Raw genomic sequence first — 22,545 nt, 5'->3', positions numbered from 1 at the left:
AATATCGCATTCGATGGAACGATGAGCTGTACGAGATATACGACGACATTGACATAGTTCAGCGAATTAAAAGACAGCGGCTACGCTGGCTAGGTCATGTTGTCCGGATGGATGAAAACACTCCAGCTCTGAAAGTATTCGACGCAGTACCCGCCGGGGGAAGCAGAGGAAGAGGAAGACCTCCACTCCGTTGGAAGGACCAAGTGGAGAAGGACCTGGCTTCGCTTGGAATATCCAATTGGCGCCACGTAGCGAAAAGAAGAAACGACTGGCGCGCGGTTGTTAACTCGGCTATAATCGCGTAAGCGGTGTCTACGCCAATTAAGAAGAAGAAGAAGTACTATATGCCAGTACAGAAAAATTCATCAAGCTACCTGGCTGTGTGTGGAATGAAAAGCCATCAATCAGATCTATTATGTTCTTATATACGTAGACGAAAGACATGTTTTAGACGTTTTCATGCACCGATGCCTCCTAGCATTGACTGGGACCACTATCTTGTTGCATCAAAGATACACACCCTGTGCAGCCGCACGTCAACAAAGACAAGGTAGGTTTAACGTCAAGAAGCGGCAATCACAATGGACAGCTAAACGATTTTCTATACGAATTTCATTCATTCTCTCAAAAAGCACGGGTGCGGCATTTCAAGTTTCTAGAAGTTTGTACATACAGCTGCAAGCCAAACCATAGGTTTTCGGAAAGGACAAACGAACAGCAGGAACGATGAGGAGTGCCGTGTCGCAGTGAAGAAAAACACTGCCTATCTCCGAATGTTACAATTGACCACAACACGTGCGGGATGGGATAGATACCGAGAGTTGAAGAGAGAAGCGAGACGCATTTGCAGACAAGGTGGAAAGGCTGGAGCATATGCTTGTTGAAGCCTCAGAGGTGATATAGTAACTAATACCCAGAGCATACGGAAATTATGGAGGAAACATTTCTCCAGCCTGCTGAATGGCAGTGAAAACATGACACCAGAAGATGATGAACCCTATCCCACAATCGGTGACAATAGAGGAGATGTTCCATTGCCCGAACACGAAAAAGTTCGAATAGCAATTACCCGCCTGAAGAACAACAAAGCGGCGGGCCGATGGACTGACGGCCGAGCTATTCAAATACGGCGGCGAAGAACTGATAAGGAACATGCATCAGCTTCTTTGTAAAAAAAAGCATGCCCGAGGATTAGAATTTAAATGTGCTCTGCCCAAACCAAAGAGAGAGCTCACAATCCAATCCAATCCAACTACCGTGGGATAAGTCTCCTGCATATTGCATATAAGGTTCTATCGAGCGTACTGTCAAAGACTGAAGCCCACGGTCAAAAAGCTGATTGGACCTTATCAGTGTGGCTTTAGGCCTGGAAATTCAACAACTGACCAGATATTCACTATGCGTCAAATCTAGGAAAAGAGCGGTGAAAAGAGAATCGACACACACAAGACCTTTTCGTCGATTTTAAAGCTGCTTTCGATAGCACGAAAGGCAGTTGCCTTTATGACGGCACACGAGTTGATGTGGATGACAACTGTTCATGAGAAATGGGTCTCTAACGACGACTTCAAGTTGAAGCTATACAGAAAGTTACGATTACAAGAATTCAAGTCGCAGTTCCCAATCTATATAATGCGCGGTGTTACTATGGATTTTATATGGGATAAGTTGTTATTGACATACATTAAATATGGAAGTACATTCCTGATGGTCGAACGAGGTGTGAACTGAAAAACGGTAAACAAAGGCAACAACAAAATCTATTTTTGTTTTGTTTTCTTCTTTACCCTAACAAAAGCTTAGAGCAATAAAAAATTTCTAGTTAACCACGAGATAATAAATTGCTGATCCATCCTAGAAGCTGCTTAGCCAATAACTCGCTGCTAAGTATAAATAGAACACAGTGGCATTTATGTTGCATACACACCTATACACATACACATGTAAGCCCATATTTGAAATGTGAAAAAGCGCTTAGGTGTAAATGCGCGCTCGTATTTCGCTGCAAGCGTGAGCAATTCATCAAATTTATTGCTTTCGAAAATTGCCAATTGATGGCTAAACAACAATAAAATCACAGCGCAACAATAAATGCTATAGTTTAGTTGCTGACTTAGATTTTTATGGCTTGTAATCAACACTCAATATTTTCAATGGAGTTAAATATATGTACATATATATAAATATATGTGTGTGTACGTGTGTGCTTCTAGCTGTAATTGCATACAGACAAACGTACATATGTCTAGCAGCTAATATGTTAGGAAATTGGAAACCTTTAAGTCAATAAATGTGGCAAGCAACAGCGCACGAAGCGAGGCAGCAATAAATGCCAACACCTCGAAGCGCACACACACCCCCAAACACATATACATGAGTACCGTTTCGAGCAATTTATAAGCAATTGACTAACTGTATTATTTTCGCTTGTAAATACATATATTTTCGTGCATTAAAAAAACATCAAAACAGCAATAATTTGTGAGAGGTGAGGGGAGCACCTAGAACTACTGCAAACCCAGAGTTATGGATATACTAAATGTATAGTTGCCCTTTATAATTAGGTTCAAAGCGTTGCTGCCAACCCACAGCCCGTGGACAACCATAGCTACGTGCATTAAACTCACATAGCGACGTAACGGTGTAAGCATATATATGTTTGTTGGCCATTGTCACTGCCACCGCTGCTACCATGTATTTGCCCGTTGAGTAGACTTTTGACTTCCAAGCGTTGTTTACTCAATAATTAAATTGATTTATGTGACTGATTGATGTTTGTGTTGCAGCAACCAAAAATTACAACAACAACAATTTACTTGCGTTGCAGTTTATGCACTGTGGCATGAATGACTGCCGAGAATTGTAGAAGCGAATTGCAGCTCGTGCATTGTTAATGCCAATCAAGCGCTGAAATGGCGACCAAACCCAGTTTTTGCAGGTTATGGCACTTTATGTCAATATTGTTAAGAAAAAAAAGAACAAAAATCAACAGGCAAACGTAAAGAGTGAAAACAATATAATCATTAATTTTGAAAGTCAATAGCTTTTAGTATATTTCAGTTAATTCTTTGATGTTTTTGTTAATTAAACTTGAATTGGTTGTGAGTTTATATCGAAATTGTTGTTGCGCAGCACTTAATTGCAGAGGTTAAGGAAACTAATCCTTGCAATATATTTGCAATGTTTGTCCACCGAGTCGTATATAACAGGTTTGTGAGAAAACGAAAATTCGTTTCAAACAATTGTTAAATTTAAGGAAGTCAAAAAGCCTGAGAGGACTGTTGCAAGTCGATGCCATCGGCACATCCCATCAGCTGTACACTCTTAAAGAAGATTGTACTTTCTCCTTTCGGCTCTGCAGCTCGAATTATTTTCTCCAGCAAAACATTGAAGAAGGTGCACAATAGGACGACGCCTTATCTGAAACCTCATTTGGTATTGCAACGGTTCGGTGATTCCTGATCCTGACGGAGCTTTAGGTATTGCTCAAAGTCAGTTTACGCAGCCTTAGTAGTTTTGCGGGGATATCAAACTCAGACATAGCGGCATCGAGCCAGTGCTGTCAAAAACAGCTTTGTAGTCGACGAAGAGGTGGTGTCGATCCTCTTTTCACGGGATTCCACGCCTAAAGACACACTGATAGTCCAATCAGCTTGTTAACGAAGGTTTTTAATTTGCACATAATACACTCGATGGAACCTTATATGCGATGTTGAGGAGACTTTTTCTATGATAGTTGGCGCAGATTGTAGGGTCTCCTTTTTGCAGATTGGGAAGGGGAGATTTAAATTCCAATCGTCAGGCATGCTTTTGTCGGCCATATTCTACATAGAAGCTGATGCGTGCACCATATCAGTTCATCGCCATCCTATTTGAATAATTTGGCCGGCCAACCATCGGATCCCGTCGCTTTGTTGTTCTTTAGACTGGTAATTGCTATTCGGACTTCTTCATGGTCGAGGGGATCGGGATCACTGCCATTCAGCAGGCTTGAGAAGTGTCTCTTCCATAAGTTCAGTATGCTATGATCATTAGTCACTAGACTACCTCTGTTGTACAAAGGTACATATGTTCCGGTCTTGAAACCTCCTATTAGCCGCCTCATTTTTTCGTAGAATTTTCGGGCATTACACCTGCCGGTCAGCTTGTCAAGCTCTGCATACTCACGCATTTCGACCTTTTTCTTTTTCAGTCTGCAAATGCGTCTAGCTTCCCTTTTCAACTCTCGGTATCTATCCCGTCCCGCCCATATTTTACAAAGAAGCCGATGCATGCTCCTCATCCGTTCTTCACAAATTGCTATTTGAACTTCTTCATGGTCGGGCAATGGAACGTATGCTCCATCGTGAGAAGAATGTCATGCAGTAATTTTAGTCGAAATCGGTCCAGCTTTTCCAAGATATGTGATATCACCAAAAAGTGGGAGGTGCCACGCCTATAGTTCAATTTTCACACCGGTTCCCATACCATCTCGAAGATAAAATTTAATGTCTTTTCTTATAGAAACACTTGTTCCAATAGCCAAAAATCTGGTACTATCGAGTTTTATAAGCCTCTCTTGAAACGAATCATTCGTCATAGTGAGGTATAGGTAGTAAATACTTGGCGATCTGTCCAGACCATATGGTGTATACATAAAAACCTTCCAACCAAACTTGTCTGGATTATAAGGAGTCACTATAGATTTGGGTGGCCTGGCCTGTAGTTCTTGTGGAAAACAATTCCTCTCTTTTTGGCCTAAGATTGCTTCTTTAAGACGATCCAATTGCTCACGGTATAAGAATAAATAGTTTGGCTGAAGGAAGGAAACTCATAGTAGATGCTTCCTCGCCAGTTTCACTAAACACTTGAGAAAATATCTTCGACAAATGATCTTCCAGAGAGTGGTTCAACTGTGACATAAAATTTGGCGGATCGGAATTGGCAAAACCAAAGTTTAATTAGAGTTCACGACCACAAACCCTATTCATATTGAGGATCACCTGACTTGCCTTCGCCTTTATTGAAGAAAACCGGTGAAATATGGCGTATATTCTCTTTGCTGGTGTCCATCTTTGTCGCATCCTCAAACGATACTAAGGCAAGCAATCAAAAAACTGTCTGAGGGATTTTTTAGTATGAACTTTCTAACGTCATATAACGTAACTCTGTTCCATAACCGCGTATAACAACGCGTTATACAGATTACTGAAGCCATATGTATATTGCAAAAATAATATATTTATCTTTACATCGGCCACTGCAAGCTGAATAGGCATTTACATATATAACATGGGCCTATCCTCTTGCGCTAACTGCCGGTTCTGCGACAGGGTGCCTGAAACACCAGAACGCCTGCTAATCGACTGCACAGCAGTCTGTAGATGCAGGTTAAAGGCCCTTGGATCCATGTTTCCGGATAGGGATCGCATTGCCTCACTAGCATCCGGCAGGATATTGAACTTTATCAATGTGCTGGGGCTAAGTGAGTCCTTGTGATTTAGGAGAGGGCACAATAGACCTTAGGGGTCGCGGTGCATTCCTCATTTATCAATCTAATCTTTACTAGACCTTTTATATCCTATCACCAGTTAAGTAAGGATTTTATTTAATAACAGAGTATTCAAAAGTTTGCTATTACTACCTTTGACTGTGAATAATGTCGGAACTTATAGTTAAGGGCAAAATCTGCTTGTAACCTGCTCTCTGAGCTGAGCAGCCCACTGAACAAAATTAAAGCTCATTTCACTCTTTTTACTTTCATGCTACCTATTACTTATACTTATACTATATAACTTTTGAGTTTTATCAAAAGAATGTCATTAAGATCTTTTCTGGTAACATACCTAAATCATTCAAACACCCGCATACTTAATTTATTATCTCTACTATGTTCTTTTACTAATAAATGTCAAAAATTGCTCCAAACAAAGTGTTAACTAAAGTTTTATAGTTTGACAAGATTAGCACTTGACTAAAAAATATTTAAGTGGGTTTTTAATTGTTTGCTAAATATCATAAAAGTAAGACAGGAATTTTCGCAGTGCTATAAAAATTAGTGAATGAAATTTCCAAGTTAGCCAAATGCCACGATATACCAAAACTTTAATGAAAACAAGCTCCGCGAGAAGAGACGGATGTTCGAACTGAATATGCGAAATGACAAATGCAGAAAAAATATAATATTTGGAATTTATTTTTTTTGTAAAAAAGTTATTGCTATTTTTTTTTTTGGAAAAAAAAATATTTGCAATTTTTTTTTTCCTGTAAAAAATGTTTCCATTTTTTTTTTGATTTTTGTAAAAAAATATATTTGTATTTTTTTTGGATACACTTTTTGTAAACTCATTGAGCTTATTGAAGTCATATGCCACTTTGGCTCCAAAGACGTTGACATACAAAAGACGCTCCCACACCAAAACCGGTGCTGTTAGTTTTATCATATTAAATTAACATATCTTGCAAATTTTATGCTAATCTGCAAATAAAAAAAAAAATATGTGCCAAAAAGAGCGAATGAAGCACAATTTGAAGGTGTGTAAAATGTGTTCAACGGCAAGCGCTACCAAGCTTTATAACAACGCTAATGTGCTTTGGTGTTTTGGTGCTTTGATGCTTTGATGATTCGATGCTTCAGTGGAGAAATATGTAGAGTTAAGTATGTATGTTCTATGTAGAATGAATGTTGTGAATGAAAATGCATGAAAGATGCTAGAATTAATGGTTACACATATTGTATATTAGATGAACGTTTACATACAAACTGTATTAAAAAAGAATTGATTCAGTTGAATTTGAGGGGATTTAGTGCCATAGAGCAGCAGGTGAGACAATTGCATAGGAATTTTGTTCTTCAAATAAAGTCGCAGGTATTGAATCTTTTTTAGTAGCTTTCCAACTTTTGACAACAATTTCTAACTTAAAGGTACCTTAAATCAATATACCAACTGATCAAATTTGACTGGACTGAGCCATTTAAACAACTCACGCAAACTGAATCATTAAAAAAATGTTTCCTAAAGTGTTACAATTTTTTTTTGTTCGTGTGAAGTTTGATCTCCATATGCCAATTAAGCGTGCTTGCTTGGCAGCTGTTTGCCTACTAGTTGGAAAGCTTGAAGATTTTCACCGTGAAAAAATTAAACAATGCATAATTGAATGCTTGAAATTTTGTGCTTTCAATTGTATTAAAGCAATAGAATCGATGAAAACATTACGGAAATCTTTTGGGTAATCTACTTTATAATGAAAACAAGTTTTTGAGTGGATAATGCAATCGTGAAGGTCGTGAAGTCATCGATATTTTCCTCATACGACTTGTCCATCTACCTGTGCTAATGACGATAACACTGAGAAGGTTAAATAAACAGTGCTTGAAAATCGTCATGTTGGCTTACAGTCATAGGAAAGAGTCTAAAAATTTCTTTTGAACAGACTCAACAAAAAAGAACTGAACCTTTTATTATAAAAAGTCGACTTCGATGTAGCTGAGTACACTACATTCATCTAACGCATAATCCAGCAATTGGCGCTACAAAAATTAGCTGAAACCGAAAAACCTGAAACTCCCATGCAAGGCTACGTGAAAATTTATTTTTTGTCGGTCCGGGTCAATAAGAGCGCTACAAAAGTTTCTGTGAAAGTACTTTCGATGCCAATGTATGGAACTCGATTTCTTTTGCATGGCCAACACGGGTACGCTTGCAGAAGTCCAGACGTTGAACCCAGTTATCGTCGGTTTTTAAGCATAAATCGGCCGATACTGCTGCAATTTTACAATTGATATTGGTGCGAAGTCGAATCGTCGCTGGCTTGTTGGTAAAGACCATAGACTTGACGTATCCTTATAGGAAATAGTCAAACGGCGTCAAATCGCACGACCGAGACGGCCAATTGACTGAGCCATTTCATGAGATAACACGTTCACCAAACTTGGTTTTCAGTAAATCAATTGTGACATTTTTTGGTGTGCCTTGTGGTGCCGTTCTGTTGGAGCCACATATTGTCCATGGCCATATCATTCAATTTGGACCAAAAATATTCGGTTATCACTGAGAGAAAGAGGGTCAGTAGCGTGCCGAAAGACGGCGCCGACCCATAAACCGGACCAAATCATAATTTTTTTCGGAATGCAATGGTGACTCATGGAATTTACTTGGAATGTACATACTTTCACAGAAATAGAGAATTTCTTTGTAATCCCAACCGCTTTTATTTAAAAATAAACCTTTTGTAGGCTTTTATTGAAAAATTCATTCTTAACTCCGAATTTCGGTAGATAATTTTAATAATTTTGACTAGTTGTTGAATAGTATATCTTTCAATGATGAAATGACAAACCTTACTGAAGAGAAATGTGAAAAGAGTGAGAAAAGAAATGGCGACTTTTGCTGTCCTAGTTGGTCTACTTTTGTAGCGTCCCTATTGAAAAACACATTAAAACAACCGTTCCTTAAATGTGACAACGTATAATGCTATAGACTCGATTTTCGAAAGTTTAAAGAGTGGTGAAACGACGGGCAACAGTTTTAACCCTGATCTGGCGAAAGCGGTACAATCAAGAAGAAAGTGTAGAAATATTTTTATCTCGGCTCTCTTGCAATTTGATTTCATCCAGAAGGATTTTGCGACCGCATTGGTACTACCATGTCCAGCTGTCCAATAATAAAACTGGTAGTGATGGTTGGTTCTCGACTGTGAAGACAGCCAACAACCTTCCTCAGGCATATACATAAATAATCAATAATCAATAAAAAAGGTCACCCAAAAAAGGGACAAACTCATTGCTGTTTCATTGAGTTTAAATGATTTTCGAAAGTTATTGTTATGCTTTCTCTTGTCCAATCTAGTTCGCTTACTGTGCTTTCACTGTTATACATATTTTTTTCATAAGATATTAGCACAGTAATGGTGTCTTATAAATATGTGTTTGGTTATTCCCATTTTAGCGACCGGTCAACAAACTATTATGCAATACAAACTATTCGCACACCTTTCAGTTTCGAATTGATTTTTTTTTATTTTTTTTTTTTTGCAAGCGACCGCCATAAATTCGCGAATTAATTACGCACATATTCCACATTAGCGCTTAGCTATCACATAACGCGCTGGCATTGCTCACTAATCGCATGCGATTTGTACCCATTTCAGTTCATCAGATATATTTAATGGATTTAATGCATGTTTTTCGGTTTTGGATTTTAGTTTTTGGTTTTTGGTTTTTCGGTTTTTTATTTTAGTTTCAATTTTTGCATTTTTCTGCTTTTTTTGTGCAATATATTTATGGCAATACGGATGTGCAGTGGAGCATTAAATGAGCGACAGACACCCTTTTTCCAACAGCGCTGGCTTATCGTTTCACAACACACAACATTTTGAAAACATTTTACATTTTTTTTATTTTTTTTTAATTTCAAATTCAAGTGAATTAATATATTAATATTTATGTTATCGCTTTATGAGCAATTTAAATCACTCTCTGTGTATATATGTACTTGTAAGCATGTATGTGTTTTTTTTGTATGTATGTGTCTGTTTATATGCATGTGTGTATGTTTGCGAGGTGAAACTTAATTTATATTCTCATCCATTTTGCCGCAATCGCTTTGCCTTAATTAATTTGTACCTGCTGCAGCAACACTCCTTGGCGCATGCGCAATTAGATAAGTATGTAAATGCATATTAAGTATGTATAACAAACCGTTAACTACATATGCTATTAGATTTTTGTAATTAATTAATTTTCCTTTAACGTGTTTCTTATCTGCCAAGTCGTAAAATAGCAAACGTTTGCTGACTGTCGATTGCGAGCATTTCGGTCCAAAAGCAACAACAACATAGAATTTCAGCACTGTATATTTTAAGCTTCAATATTTCTGCTCATATTTGGCAGCACTTACTTAACGGTGTTCGTATTCGTTCTTGGGTTGTTGGCAGTTAATCGTCCATAAAAGGAATGTTGCGTTGCATTGCGTTTGTGTTTAAGTATAAGAAGGATCGTGCGTAGAGGTGCATTAAACAATGAAATTATTCATAAATATATATTGCTTCATAACCAATCGATTGCTTAATATTTTATATTGTCTAACATGATTAAATTATATTTAAATGTTATTACATTTAAATTGCTGAGTTAGTTAAAAATAGTTAGTTAAATAATTAAAATTCGGTCTAAAATTAACACCGAATTTGTTGTCTGTTGGCTTTTATTGCGTAGAGCACCAAAAACGTGAATTATTGCTTTATGGAGGCCGTGGTGGCATAGATCGAGCATTTTTTCGCCATTGCCAAAAGTTCTCATAAAATTCGTAATCATACAGAGCCATGTTAGACCTACTATCTTCCTGCTTTGGCACCGTCAAGGCGGACATCATAGAAAGTAAAAAAATCAATGTAAACTAGCATTAAACATCCTATAAATAGGATGATCCAAATATAGATACTTTTTGCAATACCCCGTTTTTGACAGATCACGCGTGAATCGTGTCAAGCTGTTGTTGTTATTTGTGTTCAGTAGTGTTTGGCAGTTTATCATGGATAGACTTACGTCTGAACAAAGTTTACAAATCGATCAACTTTGTTACGAAAATTCACGTTTGGAAAGAATAGTATATGGGCCTACTCTTACTCTTCGCAACACCATCATCCATTTCGAGACCCAGCACTCATTATTGAATAATATTCGTCCAAATAGACCACGTCCAGCATTCAGTGAAGAAAACATAGCAGCCGTAACTGAGAGTGTGCACGAAGACCGTGGAGAGTTGATTCGGCGCCGTTCGCAGCAACTCGGACTGTTGTAAGGAATGACTTCGCGCTCGACCTCCGCAAACCACATCGCCTCGATCTGTGGGCTCTTTAAAAGTTTCAAGAAAGTCTAATGTTTTCGAGCTAAATTTTCTTCACCGATGACGCTCATTTCTGGATCAAGCAAAATTGTTGCATTTGGAACGAAGTGAAACCTGAAGAGATTCAAGATCTGCCATCTCATCTAGAAAAAAAGGTGTTCTTTGTAGGCCGGTGGGTTCGTCGGTCCATATTTTTTCGAAAATTATGGCGGTGAGAACGGAACCGTCAATAGCTACCGTTATCGCGTTCTGATAACCGACTATTTAAACAAGACAGCACTATTTCCGACACTTCGCTTCAATCAATGGTTTTATTGAAATAACGCTTCGGTGAGAAGATAATTGGCCACCAAGATCGTGTGATTTCACACCGTTAAACGTTTTCCTGTGGGAATATGTTAAGTCTAAAGTCTATGTGGATAATCCCGTTTCGATTCAGGCCTTCAACGAAATATTACGCATTGCCAGCCGAACGATTCATCAAAAAATGGACTAAACGGATGGACCATCTGAAGTCCGCCAGACCATTTTCTGACTATGTACATACCTGTACTTAGCTGTTCATTAGTAACTCGTAAGAGGAAAGCGGAGCCCATCCGTAGCCGCTCTGAGGACAGCGAAGCTAAGATGCTCGACTCATCAGTGGTCGTTGATAGAGATGTTATGCAAGCGTAAATCATCTATATATATCCCGAACAGGGTATATTAAGTTTGCCACGATGTTTCTAACAGTCGGAAAAAAAGTCGGAGTATATAATGAATGAGCAGCTTGATGAGCTGAGTCGATTTAGCTACTCTTCCTCTTCATTTTTAAGATACCGATCTAAAGACATTACTCATTTGTTGGAACGGCCGAACTCAAACCATTATTGCATGTAGCTGCCTTGCCAACTGAACAATCGGAATAAAGTGCTTCTATGAAAAGCTTTTTGGCGTAGATAATTTCGTCTATTTCGGAACCATTAACACCATCAACAACGTTCAACCCAGAATAAACAGATGCTACTTCGAACTTAGACAAAAAGGTTCTGCGAAAGTTTTATGGTTCTTTGCGCATTGGCAAAAGTGAATACCGCAGTCGATGAGCTCTACGAGATGTATGAAGAAATTGACATAGTTCAGCGAATTAAGAGTCATGTCGTCCAAATGGATGAAAGGATTCCAGCTCTGAAAATATTCGACGCAGTACCCGCTGGAGAAACCAAAGGAAGAGGAAGAACTCCACTGCTTTGGAAAGACCATGAACCTGACTACACTTGAAATCTCGAAATGTAAACTCGGCTATAGCCCCGTAAGAGGTGTCAACGACAATAACGAAGAAGAAGATGGAAGTTTTTTTATTTAACGTGATATCTTCAAGAAATTTGTCAAGGACTATTGTCTAAGACAATGAGGTAATCTTGAAAGTTATTGTTTAAATCGAATATCTATGATTACGTATATAGCTGTTATATTAGAAAACGGTGCATTCTCCAAAGAAATTGTTCAGATCGAGTGCCAAACAAACTAGCCGATCAAAGTTCTTATAAAGAATCTTCTGTATTTGTGTGGGTATTAAAGCTTCGATGCAAATGAAGTTTACGTTTTTCTTGTTAATAAGTAATATATGTAGGTGATGTTGTCTTAAAAGATGAGGTAAATATTTAGCAGAAATAATTTCTTTGTACTTAGGTTTTAGAAACATTCTACTATCTCTAAATACACTGAAAAAGAAGGTTAGAAACGAAATTATTTTCGAAATTCCTCGCTTGAATGGCCATAACTTTTTACCAACAGTTTTTACCATAACCTCGTTTTCTAAGAACTTCTTCGAATAACTTATTTATATATCTAAAAAGTGGAAGTAAGAGGAACTTAAGGTGGAGGAAATTACAGCTCTCCATTATTGCTCGCTAGAAACCCATAGAATATAAGATAATAGGGGTTATATGATACCCACAAAACGTTAATCCCCGCATGAAGATTTTCAAGTAGGTGAAAACAATCTCCAACTATACTATATAGTAACGAATGGAATTTTCATTTATATAAAAAATTAACACTAAAGTTCTTACAATAGGATTAGCACACACACACAGACCATTAGTAAGCGATACAAATACTATAGAAGCAGTGTCATAGCGAAATATAGAAAAAGTTTCATTTAAAGTAATTTTGGTTAATGGAAGTGGAAAATCATATGGAGTTGTTGTTGTTTGTTTAATAAATATGAATGAATAATTGTATGCTTACGCGAATGGATAGAACGACAGCTGGCCGAGGCGTAGCGCCGTTTAGTGTACAAGTACATTTTTGCATGACAATGCTCCCGCTTTCTTTTTGTTTTTGCTGTCCGCGTATTAAATTTTCATTTAAAATTTTCATATCTAGTAATGTATATGTATTGAAAAGAGATATATTTATGTATATTTGCTTCCGTATGTACGCGAGCTGTACATCTTGGATGTTTGTAACGTCAGAAGATTTCGTATATTTCTTTATATAGAATCAATTTATAGACTTCAAAGCGTGCGTTTGTATATGTATATATATTTATACAACGACTTCCCACCACTTCACACATTTTTCGTTTAATTTTTATCATCTTAATATTGCATTCTTTCTACATGTGCTTGTGCGAAAGCATCATTGTAAGCGCGGAACCTTAAATAAGAAACAAAAATCATGCATGTTAATAACCAATTTCATTCATAATAATAATATTTATCGAGAGAAAAAGACGTGCTCCAAGATTTTATGTATGTTTGGGGCCTTAAGACACTAGTACTTAGTGAGAGAATAGCTATGATATAATCGGAGTGTGGAACTATTGGTTTAAGGGCATGATGTTTGGTTTACTATTGTCGCTCTTTACCGCCAGATCGTCATTTTGCCCTGCATAATCCATGTTCCCGCAATAGAATCTACTCTTATACATATGAACGGTATCTTAGCTTTCATGCGAGCATACTCATTCCTTCGAAAATTCGTAACGAATCCCATTATATGACAGTTGGACTTGCAGGATGGATTTCTATTACGGTTTCTCGGGCGCTCCATATTACTGCGATAACCCGTAATAAGTTCTATTCATATAACGATGGTATCTCCGCTTTTATATGACCAGTCTCGTACCGAATTCTGTTATATGGCAGTTAAGGCAGAGTATAACTTAAAGTGAGTAAAATCGCAAGGAATACATCTGATCTGAGTTTTAAAACCGTTGACTTCAAAAACTATACCACAACTTCTCGAATCCAACACTTAATTTACACAGATTTAACGGTAACTACATTCTCAGCTATCAATACCGAGTATCCTTTCATATATACCATGCAGATATAACTATGTATAGTGTGCTTTCTTAGAGGCATAGAATTTCCTAGAAGGATGGCTGTCAAATCAGCTGTGTGTGACATTTCTTATGAAGCACATTGTGACAAATTACTATGCAAATGCTCACACGGAAAAAATAAAAAATAAATAAATTTAAAATTTTTTCAAAGCTTGACGAAAATGATATTAGAACCAAAATGTCGGTCATTTCACTATTTTTTTTTTGTAATTTATTTAAAATTAAAGTTCTGCACCTCTAAAAAAGTCACCCTTTTAAAGAAATTATTAATTGTATAATAACATCGATTTTTTACCAAATTTCCGTCCTACCTTTCACTTGTTGTTGTTGCTGATACTGCGTTATTGTTATTATTATTAATATTATTGTGGGCGGTTTCCGTTGTCGCTGAGACATTCGTATTTATTTTGCTTCGCATCACCAACTGCAGCCAATTTGGCACTGGCGGCAATGGTGCTGGGTCGGGTGTAAATCTGAAAATGTTTAATAGAATTTTGAGGTTAGTTATACTTAGAACATTTAGATAAAATATTCCAGAAGCGTTAAAGCCTAGCATGAGTTCCAGGACATAGTGACACGCCTGGTAACTGCGAAGCAGCCACAATAGGGCCCACTCTACAGTTAGACTCCGGAAAAGAGGGAATTTATATTCCTCTGGCTGCTTGTAGATATTTAATCGACAAACATCTTATAAATATATATAATTGAGTTCCGGTGGAATCAATCAATGTGACATGAAGGAAATATGGGCCGCACAACCCGACAATTTCAATTTGAAAAGGAATGATATAAGAACCCTATAAGAATTACAGATGAGGCAGCAGACTAGGAACACCATATAACGACTATTGTGAGAGCCGACCCCTTTCTATGATACTTGCCTGTATGCCGCACCGTCTCAACGAATGCTACGCAGGTTCTGTTAGGTACACTCCCTTTTGACCGGATTGTCATACAGCGTGCTGTTGCATTTAGAGGGGCTTGAGTGTGTCATTGCTGCAGAATATGGATCTCCGATCGTGATGTGAAGAGGAAAGGATATCTAGGGAGCAGGAGGCTTCTAGATGATAGAGTCAAGTGTAGGTGGCAAGAACGTTGGGACAATAGTCCTAACGGCCGAGTGACTTATGAATATATTCGGAACGTTGGGTTTATTGAGGATAACCCAGACTTCAGATTTTGTCTGAGTCTGAGTTTTCTTCTTACGGGGCATGGGCCTCTGAATGCATTTTTGCATCAGAGGCACCTATCTGATAGGTCGAGTTGTTTTTGTGTGGCCGGAGGTAGAGGACTGGGTGCATTTAATTGCAGAATGCCCGATGTACTCGAACATTAGGGACCTGCGTGGTATGGGGATTAGCTGGACTGATGGACGATTAGATGTTCGTGATGTGATCTTCACTAGTCGGAATTCCGAACAGTTAGGGTCGTTTGCGAGTAAGTTGTTTAAGCGGCGAAGGCATTTAGCTGGGCATTATGGTTAGTTTTGGTATGAGTGGTGTGTCTATGAGGTCCAACTCCTGGCCACCAGTCCAGAGCTGTATGGAAGCTAAACAAGTAGTAGTTTCAGCTACGAGATCTCACCGGAGACTAAATTATGGTACAACCGGGAGCAGAAGCCCTTGGAGTTCGCTCCAACTTGCTCATGCGGACTGGCCCCTCGTGGAGGATCGTGGTGATTGTGGTTAAAACCCAAATGCGGGGAGAACTGACACTTTGTCAGTTGAATATGGAGTTGCATTGCAACCGGGTGCCGGACCCAAAGTACGGTAAAGGTTTCAGATGGGCTTCAAACCCTACCAAGATGGTTAGTGTGTGCATTCTACAAAACCAATTTTGTACTGAAAATGCCTGGCATCTTTTGATGTCATCCACTTTACTTGTGTGAAATAGTCTTTTCTAGGAACTACCACTAAACCCCATTCTAACCTATATTTCCTATGTACACTGTATATAAGTTAGGCATAGGTTATGTTTCTTACCTTATAATCGGATTGCAGTGCTTTGATTTTGGCACAGCAAATACATCGCTAGCCGCGCTCGCCTTCTCCAATTTCGCATCTACCTCGGGTACTGGCGCCAACATGCTGCCACTGCCGCTACTGGAACGCCTATTACTGCTCACTCTGCCAGTTGTAGTGCCAGTTCCGTTGACATTTCCATTTCCAGTACCATTCACGTTGGCATTTTCCATTGCGCTTGCTACCAATGTCGTGTACTCATCGCTGCCGCCGGTATCCATCTCCAGGCTGGACATTGAGCTGAGCGAACCACGCGCCGCTGTTGCATGATGGCAACGCTGCAACTCTATTGCATTTGCTTCCTCAAACTGACTCATATCGAACTTGATCAACACTACAAGATCAAAAGCACAAGAGAGACAGAGCGAGAGAAATACACACAGAGAGAGTGGAGTGGTGAAAGGATAATAGAAAGATAGGAGACAACATTGCAAGTTTACACAAAGAAAATGAACGATGATGAACGTGCGGGGGGGTGCATTATCATTGACATTTAATACGAAATATTACAAATGGAATTTTATATATTTTTTTTTAAATTTTTTTTTTTAATTTTATTTTGTTTTATGAAAAAGTAGATAATACGATTAATTTTATTAATTTTTGTCGATTTGTTTTTGCTTGTGGCAATTGTTTCGAAAATATGTTGTTGTTATTTTTTGTTATTATTATTTATCCATTTGAAAATAATATGAAATTATTTGTTGTTGCGTTGTCCAATTTTGTTATGATTTATTTATTTAGTTATTATTTGGCAGAGAGAAAAGAAAAAGAAGGACAAAGCGAAACGCTCAAAATTGTTAACATTGACCACTCAACATATACCCCACCTTTAATAATTACTCACATTTGTCTAGGGGTCCTAACTTGCGCGCCAAGCTAAACATCATTTCAGCGGTCCAGAAGTCCGGTATGCGTGCGAATATCGAACCGGCATCCGCCGGTAGCTGGAAGCCCAGCTTGTGTAGCAGCAATACGAATGGTTGATAGAGCATCGTTGTCGCCTGATCGCTGTTCCACTGCACAACCGGTATGGATTTGTTTTTCACTGAAATGGTAAATGGAAGAAATTGTTATAATTCGGGGTCCAAAAAACAAGAATGCCATTGATATGGGTTTTCATATCCTGGAATGTGGGTTCGAAATATACATTCTGACTCTTCTGCATAACTATTGCGGTCGCAGAGCGGGTTTGAAAAGTTCTGAACCCATACAATTTAAAACTTATCTGATTGCTATGGAATGTACATAAAAAATAGGACAGTGATATCATCTTAGTATCTCTTCTTGACCTGCACGATTCAACTAAAGCATGGCAGCTCTCCTCGCTTGCCGTTCGGGGCATTATCTAGTCTTAAAATTAATAATGGTAATAGTTACGTCGATACTCACAATTTTTAGAAGGTTTAAGATTGATCAGCAATTGGGAATGAGTCCAACTAACTTGTACTGTTCTTTGGTTTCTTTCTACGTCGTCGCTCACCTCGAAGCAAACATCAGGTTGCCGTAACAAAAGTTGCCACTTCTGAACGCAGACTTATACTCTCAACCCTGGGAAACTAGGTAGAAATTATTTATGGAAGCTTGTCCTACTAGATAAAGGCAGAGAACTAGAGAGAGGGAGATCGGGAACATTCCTTGTCCGGCCCGAAGTTCTTAAGTGCTCTGCAACAAGTTTTTGCAGATTTTTCTGTCCAAAATTCTTTTTAGGTTAAGTGAGAACTACTTAAGAATTGTTTATTGAAGCTCGGTTTTCTGTATATGAGAAGATACTGTGAGAGAGCGGAGTTCAAGTACATTTCCTGATCCGCCCGTAGTTCTCAAGTGTTCTGCAACAAGTTTTTGCAGATTTTTCTCTAAAAAAATTTATGGATCAGGGCTTGCATTCCTCCCCAGACCCTAGCTTTTTCTCTATGACCGTGTATATAAGTTTCAGCCATATGTAAAACATAAAAATAAAAATTGTTGCGAAAGAAGGTCTAAATTTCGGTTAATTTATCTAAATATATAAAGATATAAGCAGAGGCCGAGAGAGAGGGGAGATCCCTTCCCATTTTTCCAAAAATTAATGGATCAGTGAGCCCGCATTCCCCTCCGGTATCCTTAACAATAAAAATACTTTCCCAAGAAGGTCAAACTATCGATTCATTTATCTAAATATATAAAGGTTTTCCAATTTTTTTTAACTAAGTATTAAGATACAGTCAAAGAAACGACCCATTTTTGGGAAAACAGGATCTTATATTCATGAATTGATTTTGTACCAAGTTCTTAATTCCTAGGCCCTTAAGGTTAGGAGCAAACTTTATGAAAATTAATGTAAAAAATTCTGAGAATCTTGGAGAACTTCATAAAGTGTCCCATTCTCCTTTGACTTTACTTATTTGAAAGATCTCTAATTCTCTCCAACTAACTATGGCACTTCTAACATTTTTTCAGTTTTCTGAATATTTCAAAAGACATGGACTTTACTTACATATATAATGATAAGCTACCGGTTCCATAACGTATTGTAAATTCTGACGATCTTCACGTTGCAAGCAATTCTTCAAAATTAATTTGATGTAACAACATTCCAGCAATATCTTTTGCAACCAAACTAAATGTTTCTCCTTATTCTCCTTAACAATAAGATCACGTAAAATCTGCAAACATAAAAATTATAAGCAAAAATATTATAGAGAAAGAGTCGTATAAGCAAATACCTGTATATCATCGGAGGGCTTAGCAAAAGTGGAAGAGTTCTTCAGCTCAATGCCCGATTCTGTGGACGTCGAAGTTGGTGTGGTTAGTAAAGCGCGTTGATACTCGGCATCTTCGAATTTCATAAGGTCATCGTACTCCACTAAGGTTATAATGTCCTGTGAAAGCAAGTAAAGAAAGCATAATGCAAGGAACTCTAGATAAAAATGTAGAGAATGGTTTCTAACACACACCTGTTGCAACAGTTGCTGTATAATCGAGATACGTGATTTTTGCTTATTGCCATTATTACTGAACAGTTTCACGATCTTACCAACTACATCATTATTCTTCTTGCTCTGCACATAATACCAATATAGGGTGTCCATTTCTTCTTGTGTCCAGGCGCTAGTTGGTCAAATAATTATGAGAACTTTATATGCGGTTTACTAATATTTACAGCGAAGACACTTACCACACTGTGTTCTCGAGGTTGTGTTCCTTGGTTAGCTCGGTCAGTGAGGTTTTTGGCAAAGACAAGGGACTTTTTTGCGGTGTGTTAATGAATTTATGTATGACATACTCAATTAGATCAGACCAGTCCTAGAAAGTAAAAATATTTATGAAAAGATGTTCGGAAGTAAAAATATGACTAAAGTCTACTTAAGTCGCTTAACTTACATCACAAAGCTCATAATCAGCCTCCCAAATGCGTGAGAAGGTTTTCAATATAATCGGTTGAAATAATGTGCCGATCTGTCCGAGATCACCGCCCACATGATGCATCATCGTGAATATACAATCATTAACAAACTCGCCATTGTTGTTGAAGTCCTCCAGCAGCATGCCATAATAGTTCATCACCTCGAGTGTGGCGAATCTAAGTTGCAGTTTTTTACATGTTAATGAGCAGAAGATGGAAGAAGAAGAGAGTTCTACTCACTGTGAAATGTGCTCTGTCATCTTGATGCTGGTATCACCTTCGGTTTGTGTTATAAAATCCAGTATTAGCAGTAGCAGATGATTGGTTACTACCAAATCTTGTAGATACTGTTTGGTGTGTAGATTTGGGTTGAATCGTCGTAAAAGTAAGACGAATAGACAACGCAAATCTTCGGTGGAACTGATTTGTGTCTGTAGACGTCGCAAATGTAAGCGATCATCCTGAAAATTTGGGGAAAGTTAAAGAATAAGTAAAATTATAAATATGACAGAAGGTGCTGGAAGGCCGGAGGGATATCAAAAACTTTGGTTCTTTCCTTACTACAACATTTTTAGTTTATAACCACACCAAAATTGGCATAAGTTGCTATTAAAAGAGCTTTTCAGACTTCTGCAGTATAACACTTTGGTCAAAGTATGACCTTAGTGAGTCGCCTGTCGCCAGCGATACCAATCCCTCCGCTTGAATTTCTGACACTATATAAGGTTTTCTACTATATTCGGTGTTTCTACGACCAACCTAACCTCAATTTAATCCTTGACAGTTGATCTTTCGGGTATAACACACCATGTTAAAGAGCGCTCTTTACCACAAAATCTGGATAAAGATAAGCTTTCAAAGAAACACAACCTTATATAAAGCGTTTGTTTTAAGATTCTCCCAAAATTTATTTATTTTTTTGGTATGAATAATCCGATCCGATCATTAACGAATCATAACCTCAAATTATGGCTAATCTTAGAAAATCTAACCTGTGTAAAGCAAAGAAATTAAATATCCCAAAAAAAGCTAAGATATAGCTTCTTAACAGAAAAATCTAATTGACTAAATGTGAGATCTGCAACCAGAGATATCTCTCCGCTGATCGAAATAAGGGCTGAGCATATGGAGAAACTCCCGATCAAAACTTTTCGACCAATATTAGATTATGTTTCAGAGTTAACTTTTAAAAACAGTCCACTTAGAGCTCCAAATATTCCTTAAAAAGGCATAAAATATAAGGAATAATGAGTTCAAAGCCACACTAACCTATTTAATAACCTATATAAGCCTATAAACCGAACGGATAGAAAATAATTGAGGATTTGCACTGCGACCTAAAGCCTATTGTGCCCTCTTCTATATCACAAATGGTCACAAAGGTGCAGCACTCTGCACCACTCCAGGAGCTTGCTGGGCGCTACTGAGGTGATGTGATCCCTGTCTACGTAGAAGGAAACTTGAGCCTGCTTCTCCAAAATTCTCGACAAAGAAACTCACCTCACTCAAATGTGTTACTTTCTTGTAGGTTTCGATGGCTTGTAAAAACTCGCGTATAGCCGTTACGACCAAATGCATGCGTCTCAGATATGGTTTCAAATCACTACCCTCTTGACGGGAATTCAGTTCCAATTGTTCGCACAAAGACACGCCCTCATAGGTTAGATAACTGATGACATCGAAGGTGAGCACCGCATTTATATGTTCCATATCGAGTTCCAGCTGGGCGGCAAATTTCAGAAAATACGTAACCAGCCAAAAGAAATGCGATGTATCGATGGGTATTTTCTAAAGAAAAGCGAGTTTATTAAGAGAATAAATTACAGGCTAAAGCGTACACTTACAATATTGGTGAGCAGCTGCGAGTGTAACTCGCCTACTAGACAACCATAACCTTTAAGTAGAAAGTCGACGGTGAACTCTTTTAACAAATTCGAGATGTCCTCATCGGTGGGTGTATGTTGGACCAGACCCTTCATATTAATGCTGCAAATATTTAGAAACGCTTTTTATACAAGAAACTTCAAACCATTTTTGTGCTTAACTTACAGACTGCTCTTGCTGCGCTTGACGAGCTTCTTGCGGCGCAATTCCTTCTTGTCCACCATCGCCATCACAATACGTTGCTTGCTGCGTTGCTTACTGTTGCACGGTGGCTTCTGATGTTGCGGTTTACCCTGTGGTCCATCATCATCATTGCTTGACGTGGATATGGATTCTTGATTTTCCACTTGCGTGCCATAACCGCAGTCCGAGAGCTCCGACTGTGAAGAGGGACACTCACGCTTTTGCGGACAACTCTTACCCTTTGTCAAATTCAATTGGCCCGAGTGTGGCACTTTCTGGAACATTTTCTGTGGTGGTGGATCGTTTTCCTCTTCGTGCATGTCGGCCAACATTTGCGAGAGTGGCTTCGGTTTTATGATACCGGTGGGCGCCTTAAATTTAACCGCATCAGCGTCAGATTTTTTCGCCTCTGCAGTGGTAGTGCTTTGTTTGGGTTCAGTTGGTTGTTGGTTATGTTGTTGTTGTTGTTGTTGTTGTTGGTTGCTGCTCTCACCAATCATATCACAAGATTGTGGTGAGTCACCGTTAGTTTTGCCCGAGCAACCAGCTTCGCTGTCACCATCGGCCATCTCATCCATGGCTTCGACTTTAATGGATGTCGGCGATGTATTAGTACTACGTGTTGTAGTCAACATGGACGTGCACATCTGTTCACTCTCGCCGTTATTGTCCGTGCTGCCCGAGTCGACGTCGTCGACCTCCTTCTTCACATGCGTATCACACATCATCGAGTTTTGATATTCGTGACCTTTGCGGCTAACCTCCTGCAGTGTGGCTACGGTCGCCTCCTCGCGCAATGCCTGACGTCGCTCTTCGGCACACTCATTCTTACAACCGTTACTACCTGTAGAGACACAAATGTGACTTTTTAGTGCACCTATGCGTGTACGTAAATCGGTTTTCAATCTTGCT

The 22,545-nt window shown here is 38.5% G+C and overlaps 1 protein-coding gene across 3 annotated transcripts in view; it reads right to left on the bottom strand.

Moving 5' to 3' along the window:
- LOC105233653 (protein timeless) overlaps window positions 1-22,545 on the bottom strand; it is a 48,494-nt gene that overhangs the window by 8,518 nt on the left and 17,431 nt on the right. For 2 of the 3 annotated variants that reach the window (XM_011215785.4, XM_049446698.1), the window contains exons 5-16: window positions 21,616-22,477; window positions 21,411-21,552; window positions 21,067-21,354; window positions 19,807-20,027; window positions 19,545-19,743; window positions 19,339-19,466; window positions 19,118-19,271; window positions 18,887-19,042; window positions 18,658-18,826; window positions 17,029-17,229; window positions 16,143-16,515; window positions 14,472-14,633 (exon numbers count right to left, since the gene is read on the bottom strand). In XM_011215785.4, the coding sequence (XP_011214087.2) occupies window positions 14,472-14,633; window positions 16,143-16,515; window positions 17,029-17,229; window positions 18,658-18,826; window positions 18,887-19,042; window positions 19,118-19,271; window positions 19,339-19,466; window positions 19,545-19,743; window positions 19,807-20,027; window positions 21,067-21,354; window positions 21,411-21,552; window positions 21,616-22,477 (3,055 nt within the window). Of the gene's footprint in view, window positions 1-13,058; window positions 13,470-14,471; window positions 14,634-16,142; window positions 16,516-17,028; window positions 17,230-18,657; window positions 18,827-18,886; window positions 19,043-19,117; window positions 19,272-19,338; window positions 19,467-19,544; window positions 19,744-19,806; window positions 20,028-21,066; window positions 21,355-21,410; window positions 21,553-21,615; window positions 22,478-22,545 lie in introns of all 3 variants that reach the window. The other variant, XR_003845482.2, reaches the window with a different exon arrangement.

Source organism: Bactrocera dorsalis, chromosome 1 (genome assembly GCF_023373825.1).
Source record: "Bactrocera dorsalis isolate Fly_Bdor chromosome 1, ASM2337382v1, whole genome shotgun sequence".
NCBI classification, from domain to species: Eukaryota; Metazoa; Arthropoda; class Insecta; order Diptera; family Tephritidae; genus Bactrocera; species Bactrocera dorsalis.
Note: the sequence above shows the minus strand (reverse complement) of the source record. Positions and strands in the feature narration are given on the sequence as shown.